Below are 16,286 nucleotides of genomic sequence, written 5' to 3'. Positions count from 1 at the left end.
TTGCTGGAAGTGGGATCTACTGTGTGCTGTGTCCCCAGCTTTATAGTCGTTAAATGTGTCCCCACCCCAGCTTAATAAAATCCATAGATTTTATCTGACACTTTTAAATGTGGGCTTAACTGGAAGCACGCATGGACGATACACTGGAAAAATCGCTTCACTGACAAATCCTATACCTTCACTGACAAATCCTATTAACATTGTGTATTCATCACCGTTGTTCCACTGTGTCACCGCCTCGTACATCGATGAAATTACATTACTTTTGTGATTGGGCCATAAATGAAGTATACCACATTCTGGCCAATCACCGTAGAGTGCGGTGTAAATGAGGTGAATTAAAACAACTTAAAACGGCGCGAAGTTTGGAGCGGTACCATATCAAATTTATAGGGGAATCCGTAAGCACCGTCCTATTAATAAAGTACATTAGTTAAACGAACAAAAACTTAATCGTCGATTTTGATTTGCATATCGTTATATACGACACACATAGCTTTAAACAGTCTCCAAACAGGTTTCGTTTTGATAGGGAAACCCCATCCAGTGCTGGCAAATGTAATCACCCAGCACTGCAGCAGAAGGAAACGAGGATAATTCAAAACAGAAGACCTAGCTAAATATGTGTTCAGGATCTCATCATTGTCTATAATTATCACATGCATTTGTTATTAAGCGCTATTGTATCCATCTGAGTGAGTTGGTAAGTTCTAAGTAACGTCTATTAGTTTGAAAACGGCGTAAGAAGCTAGTTGTAGTTGTTAAGTGTAACGTCGAAACTTTGTTTTCAAAGGTGTGTTTTGAAAAAAAGTTACCACAATGTCTCAAGTGACTCTTTTGGATGAGGTCTCTCAGTGGAGCCAGGAGACCTGTCAACAAGAACTCAAAACTGTCCTACCTAAACTAGTTATATCCTTTCCTGAGTTCCTCTTCAGATTATTATTTTTTAGTAGTTTAAGGCAATGTATGAACGTAGGAAGGAGTCACAAACATGTATTTGATTATTTAGGACTGCTTTAGTTGTCATATGTGTATTAAAACGATTAAGACTGACCTTGACACATGCACGCCATGCATCATGACACTGACAGCTGGGAAGAGCACACAAGTAAGTCTAAACTGTTTTCAGTACCTCACTTTCTGAACTGGCATAACGTTATCTCTGGTGCCTCCAAACATCTGTTTTGTTTTATTTTACTTTATATATGTAAACCTTTATTCAAGTTAGGTTTTGAGACATTTAATTGGCCTATCTTTATCAAGTTCCTGAGTAGCCTACTGTATTCTACTTTGTTTTTGTTTTTTATCTCCACAGATATTCTGCAGATAATCACAAGCAAGTTCCTCCCTCATCTTTCTTTATCTGAATTAGAGACGGGATGTTTCTCCACGGTCTTACCCAAGGTTTGATCTTTAAATTCCCATTAAAAATGTCTATTTAAAAATAATAATAAATCCTTTCAAGTATTTGATAGCTCATTAAAAAAAAACATTTGAGTACTCTGGGAATCATGACGATAATGAAACGATTTTAATTAAACCATGCTGTCAATGAAAACAGTACGAGTAAAATAATAGGCCTACTGCAAATTATTTATAATAATGCATCAATGTTTGTTTTTTTATGCAATGAAAGAAATACGATTATTTAAAAAAAAACAATCGTATTAAAAAAAGTTGTGACATTGTTGTTTCAGTTGCTGAAATCACTGGTAAACTCGAGCACTTTGGTAGCAGATGAATTAACTATATGCATCCAAGCTCCAAATGCATCCTATATGAGATTAATCGCAGTGATTCACTGTCCACTTTCCATAGTCATAGTCTCACTTTAGTCATCTGGTATGGATGGCATGCTGTCTTTATGCTAACCAATTAGACCTTCAAGGTATTGCCCACAATGGTGCCATAACCAATCAACCAAAAAAAATAAAAACATTTTTAATGATCAATCATCACTGTACTTGTGCCCATTCCTTTTCTATAGCGTGAAATATTCAACACGAGGCACGTTTTTATGTGTTGTCATGATCAATCCACAGGTGGTAAAAGTGTTTGCAGGTCTTTTGGAAGAAATCAGCAAGCAAATTGGAGGCCTTTCTAGTCAGAACACAGAGCTGCATGTATTTTTGAGAAATATACTGAAGGTTTGAATATATGCCTTTATTTGATTATATTTCAAGCTTATGTACAGCGGAACAGATTTCTTCATAGAACTTTCTGCTGATGTGTTGTTGTTGTTTTTTTTGCTGTCTAGATGATGGTTCAGACCCTGGAGTCCCTCTCTGGCTGTGTGCGTCATGTCAGTTCCTTTGAAGAGTCTGTCTCCTTTGACAACATTCGCTCTCTGCCTTCTTGCATCCTCAGAGTCCTAAAAGACACCTTCCAGCACTGCAAGGTACATTATTTTTAAATTGTACACTGGACATATTTTGGCACCATCAGTCATGACCTGTAAATACACCAAAAATGCTGTTGGCTGTTTTAGTGTGTTTACCGGTATGCTATAGTTGTGTAGTACTTTTGCTATTAACCAGAGACAATGTATGCTATAGCACTTGTTAGTACAGTTTATGAAAATTAGCCCTAGAAGGTTTAGTTGTGTACTTGCTGCTGATGAGTTAGTACTCATGTTGTGTATCTGAAAAAGCGTTTAATAAATCCTCATGTTAAAGTAAACTCTGTGTGTGCACCCAGAGCCTCATTGTACACCTCATCATCTTAGCGCAAACATAACAGTGTGGAGAATTGTATTTGCTGTTAATTTCAGTATGATGTTGATGTGTTTATAGGACAGTGAGGTCATGTACAGTGGAAAGCTGTCATTGGTGGGTGATTTACTTCAGGGCCTTTTTAAAGAGGCCTATTCTTTGCAGAAGGGTCTGATGGAACTATTGGAAAAAATTAACATGGAGGACACTGCATCTGAGGAGGAAGTATCGGATATTGTCACAGGTTTGTGTTTTTTCTATGTGAGGGAAAGATTCAGTTTGTTTTGTGCATGTTTCATCTCTAGTGAGGAGATGGATGTGATTTGCAATTGTTATTTTGAATGTTTTGTTTGGCTTGCCTTGCCTTGCAGTGATTCACAGTCTGCTGGACATATGCTCGATCATATCCAGATTGGACATTGCACTACATGCCAACACATGGAAATTTATCATTAAGTGAGTATAATTTGCATCATGAATAGAGATGCACTGGTCATTCAGCCATAAATCAGAACCGGACGTTTTTTTCTCCAAACACACAATCAGCTCTAACATCACCCGAATCCGCTTTTAAAAATAAATAATTCACCGCCCACCCACCTGAACCTATTTTTTCTGATTTAGATATCCGCATCCGATCGTCACATTACCATAACTCCAATTCTCAGTGTTAAAGCGTGATGATAACATATTACACTGAAATTGGCTGCTTTAAAATTTATATTTATTCAAAGTAAAAGTTCTCTTTTTGCAAAATTATATTTCCTTAATAGCCTAAACATAGGCTTTACCCCCTTCGAACTTAAATTGTCACTTTCTCTCACTGCAACTTCCCGAACACACGCACAAGAAATGAAATGCATTATGCTGGATATAGGCTTTAATCGTTTATTGTCATATACATACAGCGCTTCATAGCCGTTACATATCGCATACCCAGCATTTGATTGGTTGTTTAAATATTCCAGTAAAACGTTCCCACTCTGATCGGTTTTTCCTTCCATTGCTGCTTAAACAAGTGGACCCCGCAACTGCGTAGTTTAAAGGGACAGGTCACCCAAAAATAAAAATTGTCATCATTTACTCACCCTCAAGTTGTTCCAAACTTGTATGAGTTTCTTTCTTCTCTTCAAACTCAAAAGAAGATATTTTGAAGAATGTTGGTAATCAAACATTTGACGGTAGCCATTGACTTCCATAGTAGGAAAAAAATACTATATTATTAAATGTAATCATACTTTATTAAATCAAAAATTTGTATGAAGAAATAAATGATAAAACAATTTATACTCACAGTTTGTATTTGGTTTCAGACAGAGTGTGAAGTACCAGTCTCTTGTAGAAGATCAGCTTCACCACACTGACATAGCCTTCTCATTGTGTGAAGACCTGTGTACGTCTGTCCAGAACTGTCTTGAGCTGGCTCAACAGATCCAACAGGCAGACCTACAGGTGAAGTAGACTCAGTTCAAATATGTTCAAATAACTAAGAACTTTTAATTCTAAAGAATAATTAGATGCTTGAAATTAAAAAAATAAATAAAACTTGAATAAATAATATAAAAATCTTTGTAAACAGAAGTGCAAAGTAACAAGTAGATAAAACAAACTCATGTTTGACATTGTCATCTTAGAGTTTTAAAGTGTCTCATTCAGATGTCCATATGAACATACACATGCCTCATCAGATCTGCTGCCAAATACATTTTTCTAGAGACTCATTTTAACTTTTAACAGGTTTATAACACCGTGTCATGCTCGAGATGCTGCAAAAGACGCAAGCACACCGGTCAAACACATCTGTCATATCCGTTATGTCATATCCTCAGGAGCTGCCTGAGGCTTTCGCCTCTTACACAAAAAGCAGATGAGAAGACAGATGCCGCGTGATCGTCTAAATTAGAAATGTGCGTCAGGGACTTTTTTGTGTTTTTATATAAAAAGTAAACTCATATCTGCCTTCCTCCTTTTGTTTCTCATAGGAAGTTGTGCACTGTCCAGACTACAAGCTTTTCCAAAAAGCAACAAAGATGTGTAGGTTTTTTGCCAACACATTAGTCCACTACACAAAGGTAACTTAGGGAAAAACTAAATGTATTCATCATAACCATGATTAGTAAGTTATAAAGTATTATTTTTATTTTTTTCATTTGATAGGAGTTTCAAGCATTTCTTGCCAAGTCTTGCTGTCGATTTCACCAGTTGTATCTCCAAATCCACAGGTAATCAAATATATATTGCATAAGGTCAACACCCAACATGGGGATTTTAATTTTAAAATCAAAGTTCATATTTACCCCCTCCTTGTTTTGTCCATTTTGTCTAATTGAACTTGTGGTTTTCCCCTCCTTAGCAAGTTCCCCCCGTCTGTATGTGCCCCATCTGTGCCTCCTACCCTCAGTGAGGAGCTGAGAGTGGCTGTCCTGGTTCCCTTAGATGCCATGCTGACACAGCTGATGTCCTTCCAACCCTTTGCTCAGTCTGTCCTGGACCCAGACCACCGTGAGCTTCTTATTGCAAACTTCCAGTGTCCTCTTGAACCCTGGAACATTCTTTTAACATTTCCTCCAAAAATGTTGTCCAATGCAAGATCATATATCACTCAGCCTGGTCATTAAGTTTGTTGTGCTGTTTGTTATATGAGTGATTGGCCACTGTTGGCATAGTTTTTGGAGGGTGAAAAGATTAAGTGATGAATTTCTTTCATGTCAAGGACATGGTTATATAAGAAATCCAGAGAGACCGACGGTCCATGGGCACATTGCTGAGTGCACATCCTGTGCCTTCCAGGTCATTTATATTGAACAATCGCTTTTGGCCTTTCATTATTACAGGGCAATGCATCCTTCACTGCAACATGTGGAGTTGCACTTTATGTCTGTGATGTTAGTTATCAGTAAAATTCCTTTTTATTTGTAATGTCACATGTGACAATTTCAGACTAATTACAGGTTCATAGGTAAGCGAAAAACATTCTATACTTGTTCCATGCTGTAAACTACCGAAACTTAATTAATTCCCTTGATTTAGGTAAATCATGGCCAATATTTAACTACATTAGAATGAGGGAACAAATTATGTGCAGGACTTCATACATAGAACACATTTCCGAATGTTTTCGTAAACATTTCAAAACGTAAAGATTTTGAGCCAGACCTGTTTTTTGTGTATTATAGAGAGCAGTACAGAGCTTTGTCTACCACAGTGTCTGCTACTGGTGAATATACTGGGTAAACTCTCCTCCCAGCAAGAGGAGGTGCTGCGGCTGTGGAGTGATGGCAGCCAATTTTCGGAGGAAACTCCCAGGTACTTTACAATTGTTTAATTTAGCAAGATAAATGTGTCGATTAAACTAGTCAACATAGCTGCGGTTGAGTTTATTGCATTATTAACTGTACAGCCTTTCCAGAATTGGCTTGGTGAACGTTTTCAGTTTTATTTGTAATTACATTTATTATTATTATTAAATATCATTTATTATAAAATGTAACATTATAATTATATCAGTAGTCTTAAGTTTGAAATGTCTAAAGTATATATTTGTGTGAGAAATGTGATATTATCATTTGTGACTTTAAATTGTTTAATAGTGTTGAAGTCTTAAAGGGTTAGTTCACCCAAAAAAGAAAATTCTGTCGTCAATTAATCACCTTCCAAACCCGTTAGACTTTCATTCATCTTCGGAACACAAAGTTCGCGAGTGCTTATTTCCCACTTATTTTTGGGTGACCTAACACTGTAAATGTCACTTTTCATCATCAATATAACAAATGCTTGCTGAATAAAAGAGAGAAAAAATCTCACTGACTCCAAACTTCAAAATGTGAATGTTCTTCTATATATATATTTTTGTAATTTATCCAGGTATTGTTTACTTCTGCATTTCAATCCTGGAAATGGTCCATACTTAAAACAACATTTGTTTTCTAGTGTTTTTAGCTAAAGTACATAATACCAGCAAAAACTCTCTTTCCTCAGATGGTCTGTGTTTGAGGCCGTGTTGCAGAGTTTCAGGCATTGTATGTTGGAGCGTCTAGTTCCAGTGTGGTTACCGGGGGTAATGCTGAGAGGGCAGGCTCAGGGTAGAGTCAGTCTGCACCAGCATGTGTGTGTGCATATGTGTGCTTATGTGGCTGTGCTGCCCGCGCAACACTTCCCTCCACTGGTCAGTGATCTCTTTTGAACATTTATTGAATTCTGTGTACTAACAAAGCTTGACGTTTCTGTCTGGATGACGTGACATGTATACAATTTAGTTCAGACGTCGCAGTTTGACGTGTCTTCTTGACATAATTATTTTCTCATGCTATTTTTATGATCACTTTATGGTAACACGGGTCTCTCAGAGAAAACAAAGAAAGAAGATGACTCATTACTTTTAATATTAGCTTTTAAATTCTCCCATTTATGCCCAAAGTATTATTAGATATTGAATGCTAAAATCATTTTCTATTGGCCAACTGACAAATAGCTGGTACTTATTAATACAGGGGTTCCCAAACTTGTCCATGACAAGGCCCCCCAAATACCACTAGGTTCTGGCCAAGGCCCCCCTTTTGCAAGATGTGTTATTGAACCCATCGACAATACTACGGCAAATGTAGAGATAAATTAATAATACATCTAGGTAAACATCAAATTATGTGATGGTGTTTGATACCAGCCTGTCAGAAAGATTATAGAGATGCACCGATTACAATTTTCTAGGCCGATTCCGATTTTTCATTGAGATTGACCTGCCGATACAGATTTTAGCCAATTCCGATACAGATTTTAGCCAATTCCGATTTAATTTTTTCTAACCACTTTACAGCACACACAAATATTTATTTTCTATATTATAATTTTTTATAAAACACCATATAGTTTTACCCAAGCTGAATAATGAAGTCAATTTTAAATGGGTTAATTTTCTATACATATTTTAGTCTTCATTTTCTTTTCTGACATGGCCTTCTCCAGTTCTTGTTAAAACATGCAAAATCTGTGCATTTTAGGCACTTTTTGTGTGAAATCATATTTATTTTGTCCATCAAAAGTGTGCTTTTACTTTAATTGACCGTGAGCTCCGCAGCAAAAATAGACTCAGTGCCGAAACCCGCGCTTAACTGCTGCTCACGCGACTCTCCTGCTCGTGGTGTGAATGCACTCATTGATTAACATGCATGCCGGAAAAATATGCGTACTCACCCGCCACTCACGCTTGCGGTCTGAAACGTCCGTAATTCACGAGGTTCCCTACATGTGCGCTCCGTGTGCACGTGTGATGCTGATGTTGCGGCGCCCGAGTGCATTTGACTGGCATAAAAACGGCATATGTCAGACTGACCGGCCGGTTGGCGTCGCGAGATGCTAATATCTCTAAAATATTAGCATTAAAAGTATAATGTTCAGACAGGCTATACGACAAATTATTATAATGCTATTTCATAACAATACTCATAATGATATAAATATTTGTACGGTTTTTACCTTTTTTTTTCTTCCAACTTGCTGTGGCCCCCCTGGCGGCCCAACTTTGAAAACCCCTGTATTAATACATTTAATCAGAAAAAGAAAACGCCACATAATATTGCAGTCATTTCTGTTTCCTTCAAGGAGCGGTCACTATTAGCTGGTGTATTACAGGCAGACACACAGACGGCTGTCTTGGCCACAGATGTCTGGTGTTTCCTGGCACGGTAAGTACAGATACACACACCCAGGAGCATAGACCATCGGACTTCTATGACTACCACTTTCCAGAGCTGTCACAGTAACCTTTAGCATGAGCAATCAGGGGACATTCCTGTGTTTAATATATTAGAAAATTCCAAAGTTGGTTCAGGAGTCATTTAGAACTTTCTATTTACCCCCGCAGATATGTTGATAACCATCCTTTACTAAGACTTGTGTCAATGTTAGGCAAGGAGGAAAGAAAACATCCACTGAAGAATGCAAGAAGTACACATTTATGTACAATATCAGAGTTGTTCTCTCTTTTTCTCTTCAGGTATGGCACGGCCGAGTTGTGTTTTCACCACGTTCTCCTTATTGCTCACCTGGTGAGTGGAGTCTGTTGGGAATGTGACGTTTTCTGTGCTCTTGTGATTTTTTGAAAACATGTCTGGGATGAGGGACCACAGGGGACCCTTTTTCTCTCTTACACCCAGACTCAGCTGACAAATAGTGTCAAAAGTACATGGTGAAGAACACACCTGTCTATCACAACACTCTAGTGGCATTTGTCTTGAGTGCTTGGTGTTATTGTAAATGTCATTAATTAAGTGTTGAATGAACAACTTGTATTCTATGGTTTACACACACACACACACACGCACACACACACACACACAGTTTGAGGCCAGTAACATTTTTAAAGAAGTCTCTTATGCTCACCAAGACTATATTTATTTGATTAAAAATACAGTAATATTGTGAAATATTATTGCAATTAAACGGCAGTCTTCTGTTTTAATATATATATAAAAAAAAAATGTATTCATTTGGCAATTATCTTCAGAAACTTCAGTCACCATTAGTCCAGTCTTCAGGGTCACATATGCTAAACATTGCTCAAGAAACATTTATTATTAATATCAATATTGTTAACAGCTGTGCTGCTTAATGTTTTTGTGGCAACTGATACATTTTTTCATGATTCTTTGATTAATAGAAAGTTAAAGAACAGCATTTGTTTGAAATGGAAATATACATAAATGCCTTTACTATACTTGTCCTATCTTCTTAATCCTTTATTTTATAATCTATTGCATCTTTCTATTGACAGTTTTTGAAGGTGACTAAATACTATTTGGACCCATTGTAATTTAACTTTTTGAGAGTGTTTAGACAAAATAATTTTTTCTTAAGAGTTTTTTAAGTTTGAATATTTTGCTGAACATATTTCCATTACATATATTGCCTTAAGTAGAGAACTAGTTGCTTCCGTGACCTGTATTGTTGTTGTACTGTCTAGATAAGGTCATGTCCTGGTGAGGGTTATCAGCTGTTTCACTTGGCCCTGCTGCTTAGACGCCTGCTCTTTCTCATGACTCCAAAACACCAGGTTAGTTTCTTTTTCTCTTGTCCAGATATAGCATATGAACACGACTGCAGAACACTTCCTCAGAACATTGATGAGTTTGTTAGTTTTTTGGCTTGCTAATATTGTTTATTTATGTACCCACACTTTGCTCTGTCTTTGTTTTGAAGGTAACAAAATGGTACATTTCTAAGTATGATGAAGTGTTTTTGTAACAGGTGGAGTTTGTGGAGCGCTTCCCTCCCTCTCAGGAGGAGAACGTGTGTGTGTGGCGTCACACTCTGCTGAGGTGTCTTTGTGTGGAGGCACGCATGCAGGTGGAGGAAGAGGTGCTCGCCAGGGCTTCTGTTGTGCTGCAGGAATGGCAGAATAGTGGCCACAGGCTGGGAGATATACCAAGACTGGTGAGGGAACTGAAGTGACAGTGCTGCCACCAACCACATAAACTTTTAATACTTAACAGGATGTTTGCCATAATTTTGAATCACATAAAGCCTTGATTTTACAACCATCAAAAATGCTGGCATATAAACTCTACCTAAACACAGATAGTTCATTACTCAAGACGCCCATCTTTATCCATCTGTGCTAATCATCTGAAAGCAGAGGAAGTGGAGAGGCTTGGATCCAGATTTAAGTTCCAAGGCTGTGAATGTGTTTTACCCTGAACAAATTCTGATAAGGGCTTTTGTAGATTAAAGTTTTGATATGGACATAAAACTAAAGCCTGCACTTATAAACTTTGGCCATGGAAAACTCAGGGACTTTTATTTTTATTCCAATGTTTAAGGGTTTATTGTGTTGTAGATTAACACATCCACAGTGTGTCAATTATATTTCACACCCTGCTCTTAAAAAACATATAAATATGCCCTTTACCCACTTTTAACACTTGTTTCTCTTTGTGATCCAGAACCGAATACTGGGCTGTGTGCTGCTGGTGATGGGAGGTAGCAGCCTGCAGGCTGAATGTGTGCTGTCTTCTGTAAAGATCATCTCTCAGCTGTGGAGTCGCATGAGTAGCAACCAGGTGACCAGATTTCACATATACACAACTGTTTAAAAGTATTTTATTCCCCAATAGAAATTGACACTTATTCAGCAAGGATGCATTAAATGGATCAATAGTGACAGTAAAGATTTTTATTTATTTAAAATGAATGAACTTTCTATTCAGCAAAGTTTCCTGAACAAGTGTATCCCAGTTAGGGGTGTGCAGCGGAGCAATATCTGTATAAATAGACCTGTATATATCTGTGTGTATATATATATATATATATGTGTATGATGTAGTATTTTAGTTGATATCACTCTTGTCACAGCCCTGATTTCTGAGAGACACAGACTGCAACGCGGCTATTTGATTTGCGATCGCACTCTGCTCATTTCATTCATTAAGTTTACACTCATTATATATTGTTAATATATTAATATTGTGCTATAGGGCTGGGCGATATGACGAATTTATCGTATATCGACGATGTCTCCCAAGTATCGCGATGTCGATTATAACATTCGTTTCTAGACGATAATCGTCGATATAAAAAAATGACATAGCCTATATTTCACATAGCCCTATAGACATATTTATTCACATGCAATAATATGAATGAAATATTTCTTATAGTTAGGATTAGCATTAGGAATAGAAAATCGATTCTTCTTGATAGAATTCTTGATAGAAAGCGCAAGACGAAAGAACACTTCTGCACGCGCGATGTGTTCTGAGCTGCGCACTCAAACAACGAGCCGCATCTCACATAGTGCACGGACACATACACACAGAATTATATCTCACAATTATCGTTAGTTAATTTATAGAATCAAATAAACATGAATAAACATCAGAAGCATAGTTGTTTCAACCACAGAAAGACGTCAGTAGCCTACACACCTTTTTTCAAGTTCAAATATCCCCGTAATCACAGTCGATTTTGTCTTCGGTGGAGAAAGAAAAATACTCGCTGCCACCATTAATGATGATCAAAAAACAAAGGAAAAAGAAAATAACTCACTGAACTTTTGTAACTTTAACTAACATTATATGCCCGTTTTCCGGTGCTGACTGCTCTAACGACAACATGTCTGTGTAGCCGAGACCTTATGCGTTCCCGGTCATACATTATCCTTACTTTCGTAATTTTGTTAAACATTTTTTTCTGGATTTCTTGATCTTTAAATTATTTTTATTTTATTCATATGCTATTTGTTTTTATACAATTTTGTTCTGCAGATGAAAAAAATAAACTATCCTGTTAATTTAGAAAAGCAGAGATATAGCCTACAAAACATGACCATTGTAATTAAAATTAAAATTATGTTATATTGCAAACGGATGAAGACATTTCGTTGATGTGAATCTCTCATGCACGCATTCGGAGTTTATGTTGGCAGCTCCGTTACAGGCTATTGGAAGCGTTATACTTTGCTTTAAATAAAAATAAATAACACAAGAAAATAATATCCATAACTTTTAATGACTTCTGTCTCTAAATAAATAGCTAAAGCTATCATTTTTATTTTGTAAACGGTGGTGACATTGGAACTCTATTAGACCAAAAAGGAGGAGGGGAAAACCTTTTTTCTCATGCAGAATGAAAAAATCGCTTTTAATTCCTAATTTTAGACAAATAATAAATATAGTATAGTTTAAATACAAGTTTAAAAACAGCGCTACATATTAGGAAATTAAACTGATCATCATTAAATCAGGCGATAGGTAGGCGTACCGCCAAAAAAGAAAGAGAAACATCGGACGTTATGAAAAACACATAGGCAAGCCACTTGCTATAACATCAACATGCATTCACCATTACAATCACCAAATTGTCTTCTGTTCAGTTCAGTTATATTTAATATTTCTCCTCGCGAAACGAAATCCGTTTCAAACACATGCGATAAAACAGTGTGGAAATGATTAGCAACACTAACATAACAGCAAAGCTAATGTTTTATGCTCAAACTAACCAAAGTAAAATCTTTAACGTTTCAATCATTCAATTAAACTAATTAAATCGCAGGCTATCATTAGATAAAGTGCAGCCAAACTCAACATGACTTTTTAACGGTGTATGTCGGTAGCGTTGTCTCCGGCGGGGCGGGGTTTGGGTAGATGATATTATCGGATATCGCGATATTTTTTAAGGCGATTATCGATAAAATATTTTTTACATATCGCCCAGCCCTATATATGCTGTCTCCTGACTCACCTGTTATTCAGCAAGCACAAGTGAATGGGTCTGCAGAATAACTGTTTTCAAAATTGCAATTGTAAGAAATGTTTCTTGAGCTCCAAATCGCATATTAGAATGATTACTGAAGGATCATGTGACACTGATATGGAAGCTTTTTTTTCTTGCAATTGCGAGTTCACATCTTGCAATTCTGACTTTTTTCCCTCAGAATTGCATGATACAAAGGCCGAATTGCGAGATATAAAGTCGCAGTTACGGGTTATAAAGTCAGGATTTCGAGATATAAACTCACAATTCTGACTTCTTTTCTCAGGAAAGGAAAAAAAATAATAATAATTTTGTGATATAAACTCACAATTGCGAGAAATAATGTCAGAATTGCGAGTATAATCATAGGAGTAAATTACATCATAAAATATTTTAAAACATTAAAATAGAATAGGTAATTTTAAAATGTAATAGTTTTTCGCAATATTAATGCTTTTACTGTATTTTTAATCAAATAAATGCAGCCTTGGTGAGCACAAGAGACTTTTCATAAACATTTAAAAATCTTACCGACCCCATATTTGTGAAAGCTTGTGTATAGTTTTACACAGACTAAGTTTAAGTTTATAGGCCCTATCTTACACCCGGCACCAGGCGCGACGCAAGTGTTTTTTGCTAATTTCAGCCCAACGCAGTTATCATTTTCACGTCCTGTGCCATGTTGTTTAAATTACTTAAAGAGTAAGTTTTGTTACTTAAAGAGTGCGTTAGTAAGGTGCACCTATAGCCGGATCCACAACACGCGTACACTGCTTATTACACACACAGGAACACCCAGCAGCACACAAACTAGCCAAATATTAAAAATAAAAGGATTACAATGTAAAAGATTAATATTGTGAACATAAAGATATGGTGGAATCCGGCTTGTCCCGTAGATGGGCTGCTCACGTGCTTTAACCTTGTGCACGAGCAGATCCGTTTCCTCTCTGGAGACGCGTTCAGTCTTTCCGCTTGCAAATTCCACCATGTAAATAGCATCCCGTGAGGCGCTAGCGCAACTGGCTTTTAAAGGGATTGGGAGATGAGACTCTGGTTGGTTTATTGCACGTTATGCTCAAAACACACCCAATACTCATTAAGAGAATAGGGACAACCCTTTTAGACCATGCGTCTGCTGCCCCGACCATTTTTCCCGTCGTTAATCTATCAAAAGTGGATTTGGACACGCCTTAAGTGCACTTGCGCCGTGAGCTTTAGACCACGCGCTTAGATCGTTAAAATAGGGCCCTTCATATTAAGCAGTTGCACTTACAGGGGTGGCATGAGAAAATTAAGAATTGTTCTTAATTCGGTTGTTACTGGGTTTGTAGTTTCTCTTCATAGTTTTTCTTCACTAATATCAGGTGCAGGTTCATCCTCCTCTCCAGTGCACTGTGAAGCTACTCCTGTCATTGTCAGCTGTTCTGATCAAAAGTGTAGAGCCACATGTCATCGTTCAGGTGATCTTTTAACATTACATTCAGTGGGTCATTTTCCATTTCTTTCAACTCTACTTTTACTGTGTATCTTTAGAACCTTCATAGTTATCTTTCTTTTAAAGCTTCATTTATCTTTGTTAATTAGATTTTTTTTTTAATCAAATTAATGATTTCAGTGTTTTTTTTCAGGCTGTTTCATGTTTGAATGGTTTGACTATCCAGAAATGCTCTGATGACCTGCTTTTAGCTGGTTTGGGGTTCCTTGCTTCCATGGGAAAAGTATTTTTTCCTCCAAATATTCAGGTATAGGTGGAATATGAGTAAGATGTTTTTTTAAGATCACAAATGAGTCTCTTTCATTTAGTCATTTCTCTTTGTGTGTGTATAAATATGTATGTGTGTGACTGCAGTGCCAAGTTTTGCCCAGAATCAGTGCTCTGTTTAATGGTCTCCTGACTCACCCATCCTGGCTGATACTCCATCATGTCCTGGAGGCATTTGGCCTCTTTGCAGAGGTCAGAAATTTCCCATTATATAACCATTTTAACCATAACCATATAACCAGGTAGGTTTTTTTAATTTATTAAACGAACAGTAACCTTAATTGTTAAATTTGTATTTGAATAAATCAGAAGTGAATGTATAATAAAACATTTTTGAAACGCAACACAATAACCGAGTCTCTCAAGAACTCTTTTCATTATTAATATTTATTTACTTGTTGAAAAACCTAACATCTCATCCATTTATTTTTTTATGTGTATATATATTAGTATTAAGGTGATTTGTACTCTTTTTCAACTTTTAAGATAACCAACCACGAGGAAGTGATTTCTCAAACACTGACATCAGAGGAGGTCAAAACCAAAGTGTTAAACTTCCTCAGTAAGGTAACAAGTGAGATATGCATAAACTTTAAATGTATAATTTTTTCTTGTTCTGTTCCTTATAGATTATTGTATTACTTTCTATAGACCGTCTCACTGCAGGAGTCTGAGGAATTGAGACTAGAACGTCTCAAGGAGTGGAGGAGTATAATAGAGAAACACTGTGAGCAAATGGAGTGTGAGAACAGCTCATCTGATCACATGCAAATTACTGAGGAGGTAAATGAGCGAAAGGATGTCTTACTTTTCTGCCTGACATACCGATGGAAAAAAACTTGAATGACTAATTCTATAATTATTCTTCTGTGCCAGCCGTGCCCGAAAAAGGCAAGACAGGAGACCAACACAGAAGAGGAGTATGAGCGATACCTCCAGACAGCAGAAAGTGCCTTGAAAGCCCTGCAGGCTATAGAGGGTCCTGGCCACAGCCCGTCCCCTCCAGTGTGGGTCAGGGACAGACTTCAGGTCTTACAGACACTGATAACTCAAATCAACACCTCTACAGAACAGCAGCCCTGATTCAACCACAACACCACCTCTACCTCTGGCGGCTTTTAACACAACACTTGCTTGTCTGTTCCATACCACTACATTTGTTGATGTCACCTAAGCTATTTGTATAGAAGTTTATATGGAGAAGGGTTACTCCAAAAGACCATTTCATTGTTTATTAAACTTTATTAAAATGTATTTTGTAGATTTTATAGCTTCTAATATTTGTTATTCTTGTGGATATTGACATTGCATCTTTAAGTCTGAAGTGTCCCATTTAATGGTGCATTTAGCACTATGTCGGAATTATTAGAATTATTAGATTCTGACTCAACATGACATAAATGTACCATATTAATGCACCATCCAATTATCCTAATTAAGAAATACTAGTCCTTGCTGTTGTTGTGATGCTCTGCAGCCATTTCTTTTGGTTGTGCATGAAAATCAACATACCATTTCGTGTAAAGGCAGTTACATGGTTACAAGGGTTAGTTAAATGAAACAGA

General features: G+C 36.9%; 1 protein-coding gene across 1 annotated transcript; it reads left to right on the top strand.

Moving 5' to 3' along the window:
- Window positions 1-367: 367 nt before the first annotated feature.
- firrm (fignl1 interacting regulator of recombination and mitosis) lies at window positions 368-16,254 on the top strand. Its single transcript, XM_079638915.1, has 25 exons — window positions 368-703; window positions 794-909; window positions 1,069-1,108; window positions 1,316-1,404; window positions 2,043-2,147; window positions 2,258-2,398; window positions 2,793-2,955; window positions 3,083-3,167; window positions 4,025-4,163; window positions 4,694-4,783; window positions 4,869-4,933; window positions 5,065-5,213; window positions 5,888-6,017; window positions 6,690-6,876; window positions 8,310-8,392; window positions 8,704-8,755; window positions 9,670-9,759; window positions 9,954-10,139; window positions 10,649-10,765; window positions 14,324-14,419; window positions 14,588-14,701; window positions 14,809-14,913; window positions 15,208-15,288; window positions 15,373-15,504; window positions 15,598-16,254. The coding sequence occupies exons 2-25, from the start codon at window positions 820-822 to the stop codon at window positions 15,802-15,804; spliced, it is 2,736 nt and encodes a 911-aa protein (XP_079495041.1). The 5' UTR covers window positions 368-703; window positions 794-819; the 3' UTR covers window positions 15,805-16,254.
- Window positions 16,255-16,286: the final 32 nt, after the last annotated feature.

Source organism: Phoxinus phoxinus (assembly GCF_949152265.1).
Source record: "Phoxinus phoxinus genome assembly, chromosome: 16".
NCBI lineage: Eukaryota > Metazoa > Chordata > Actinopteri > Cypriniformes > Leuciscidae > Phoxinus > Phoxinus phoxinus.
The sequence above is the reverse complement of the archived record's forward strand: the minus strand, read 5'-3'. Positions and strand labels throughout refer to the sequence as shown.

Excerpts from the sequence above, each read along its gene's own strand:
- firrm (XM_079638915.1), top strand. The coding sequence starts at position 820 with ATGTCTCAAGTGACTCTTTTGGATGAGGTCTCTCAGTGGAGCCAGGAG. Across the intron at positions 9,760-9,953 it reads TCATGACTCCAAAACACCAG|GTGGAGTTTGTGGAGCGCTT; the intron begins GTTAGTTTCTTT and ends TTTTTGTAACAG. Across the intron at positions 14,420-14,587 it reads AGCCACATGTCATCGTTCAG|GCTGTTTCATGTTTGAATGG; the intron begins GTGATCTTTTAA and ends GTTTTTTTTCAG.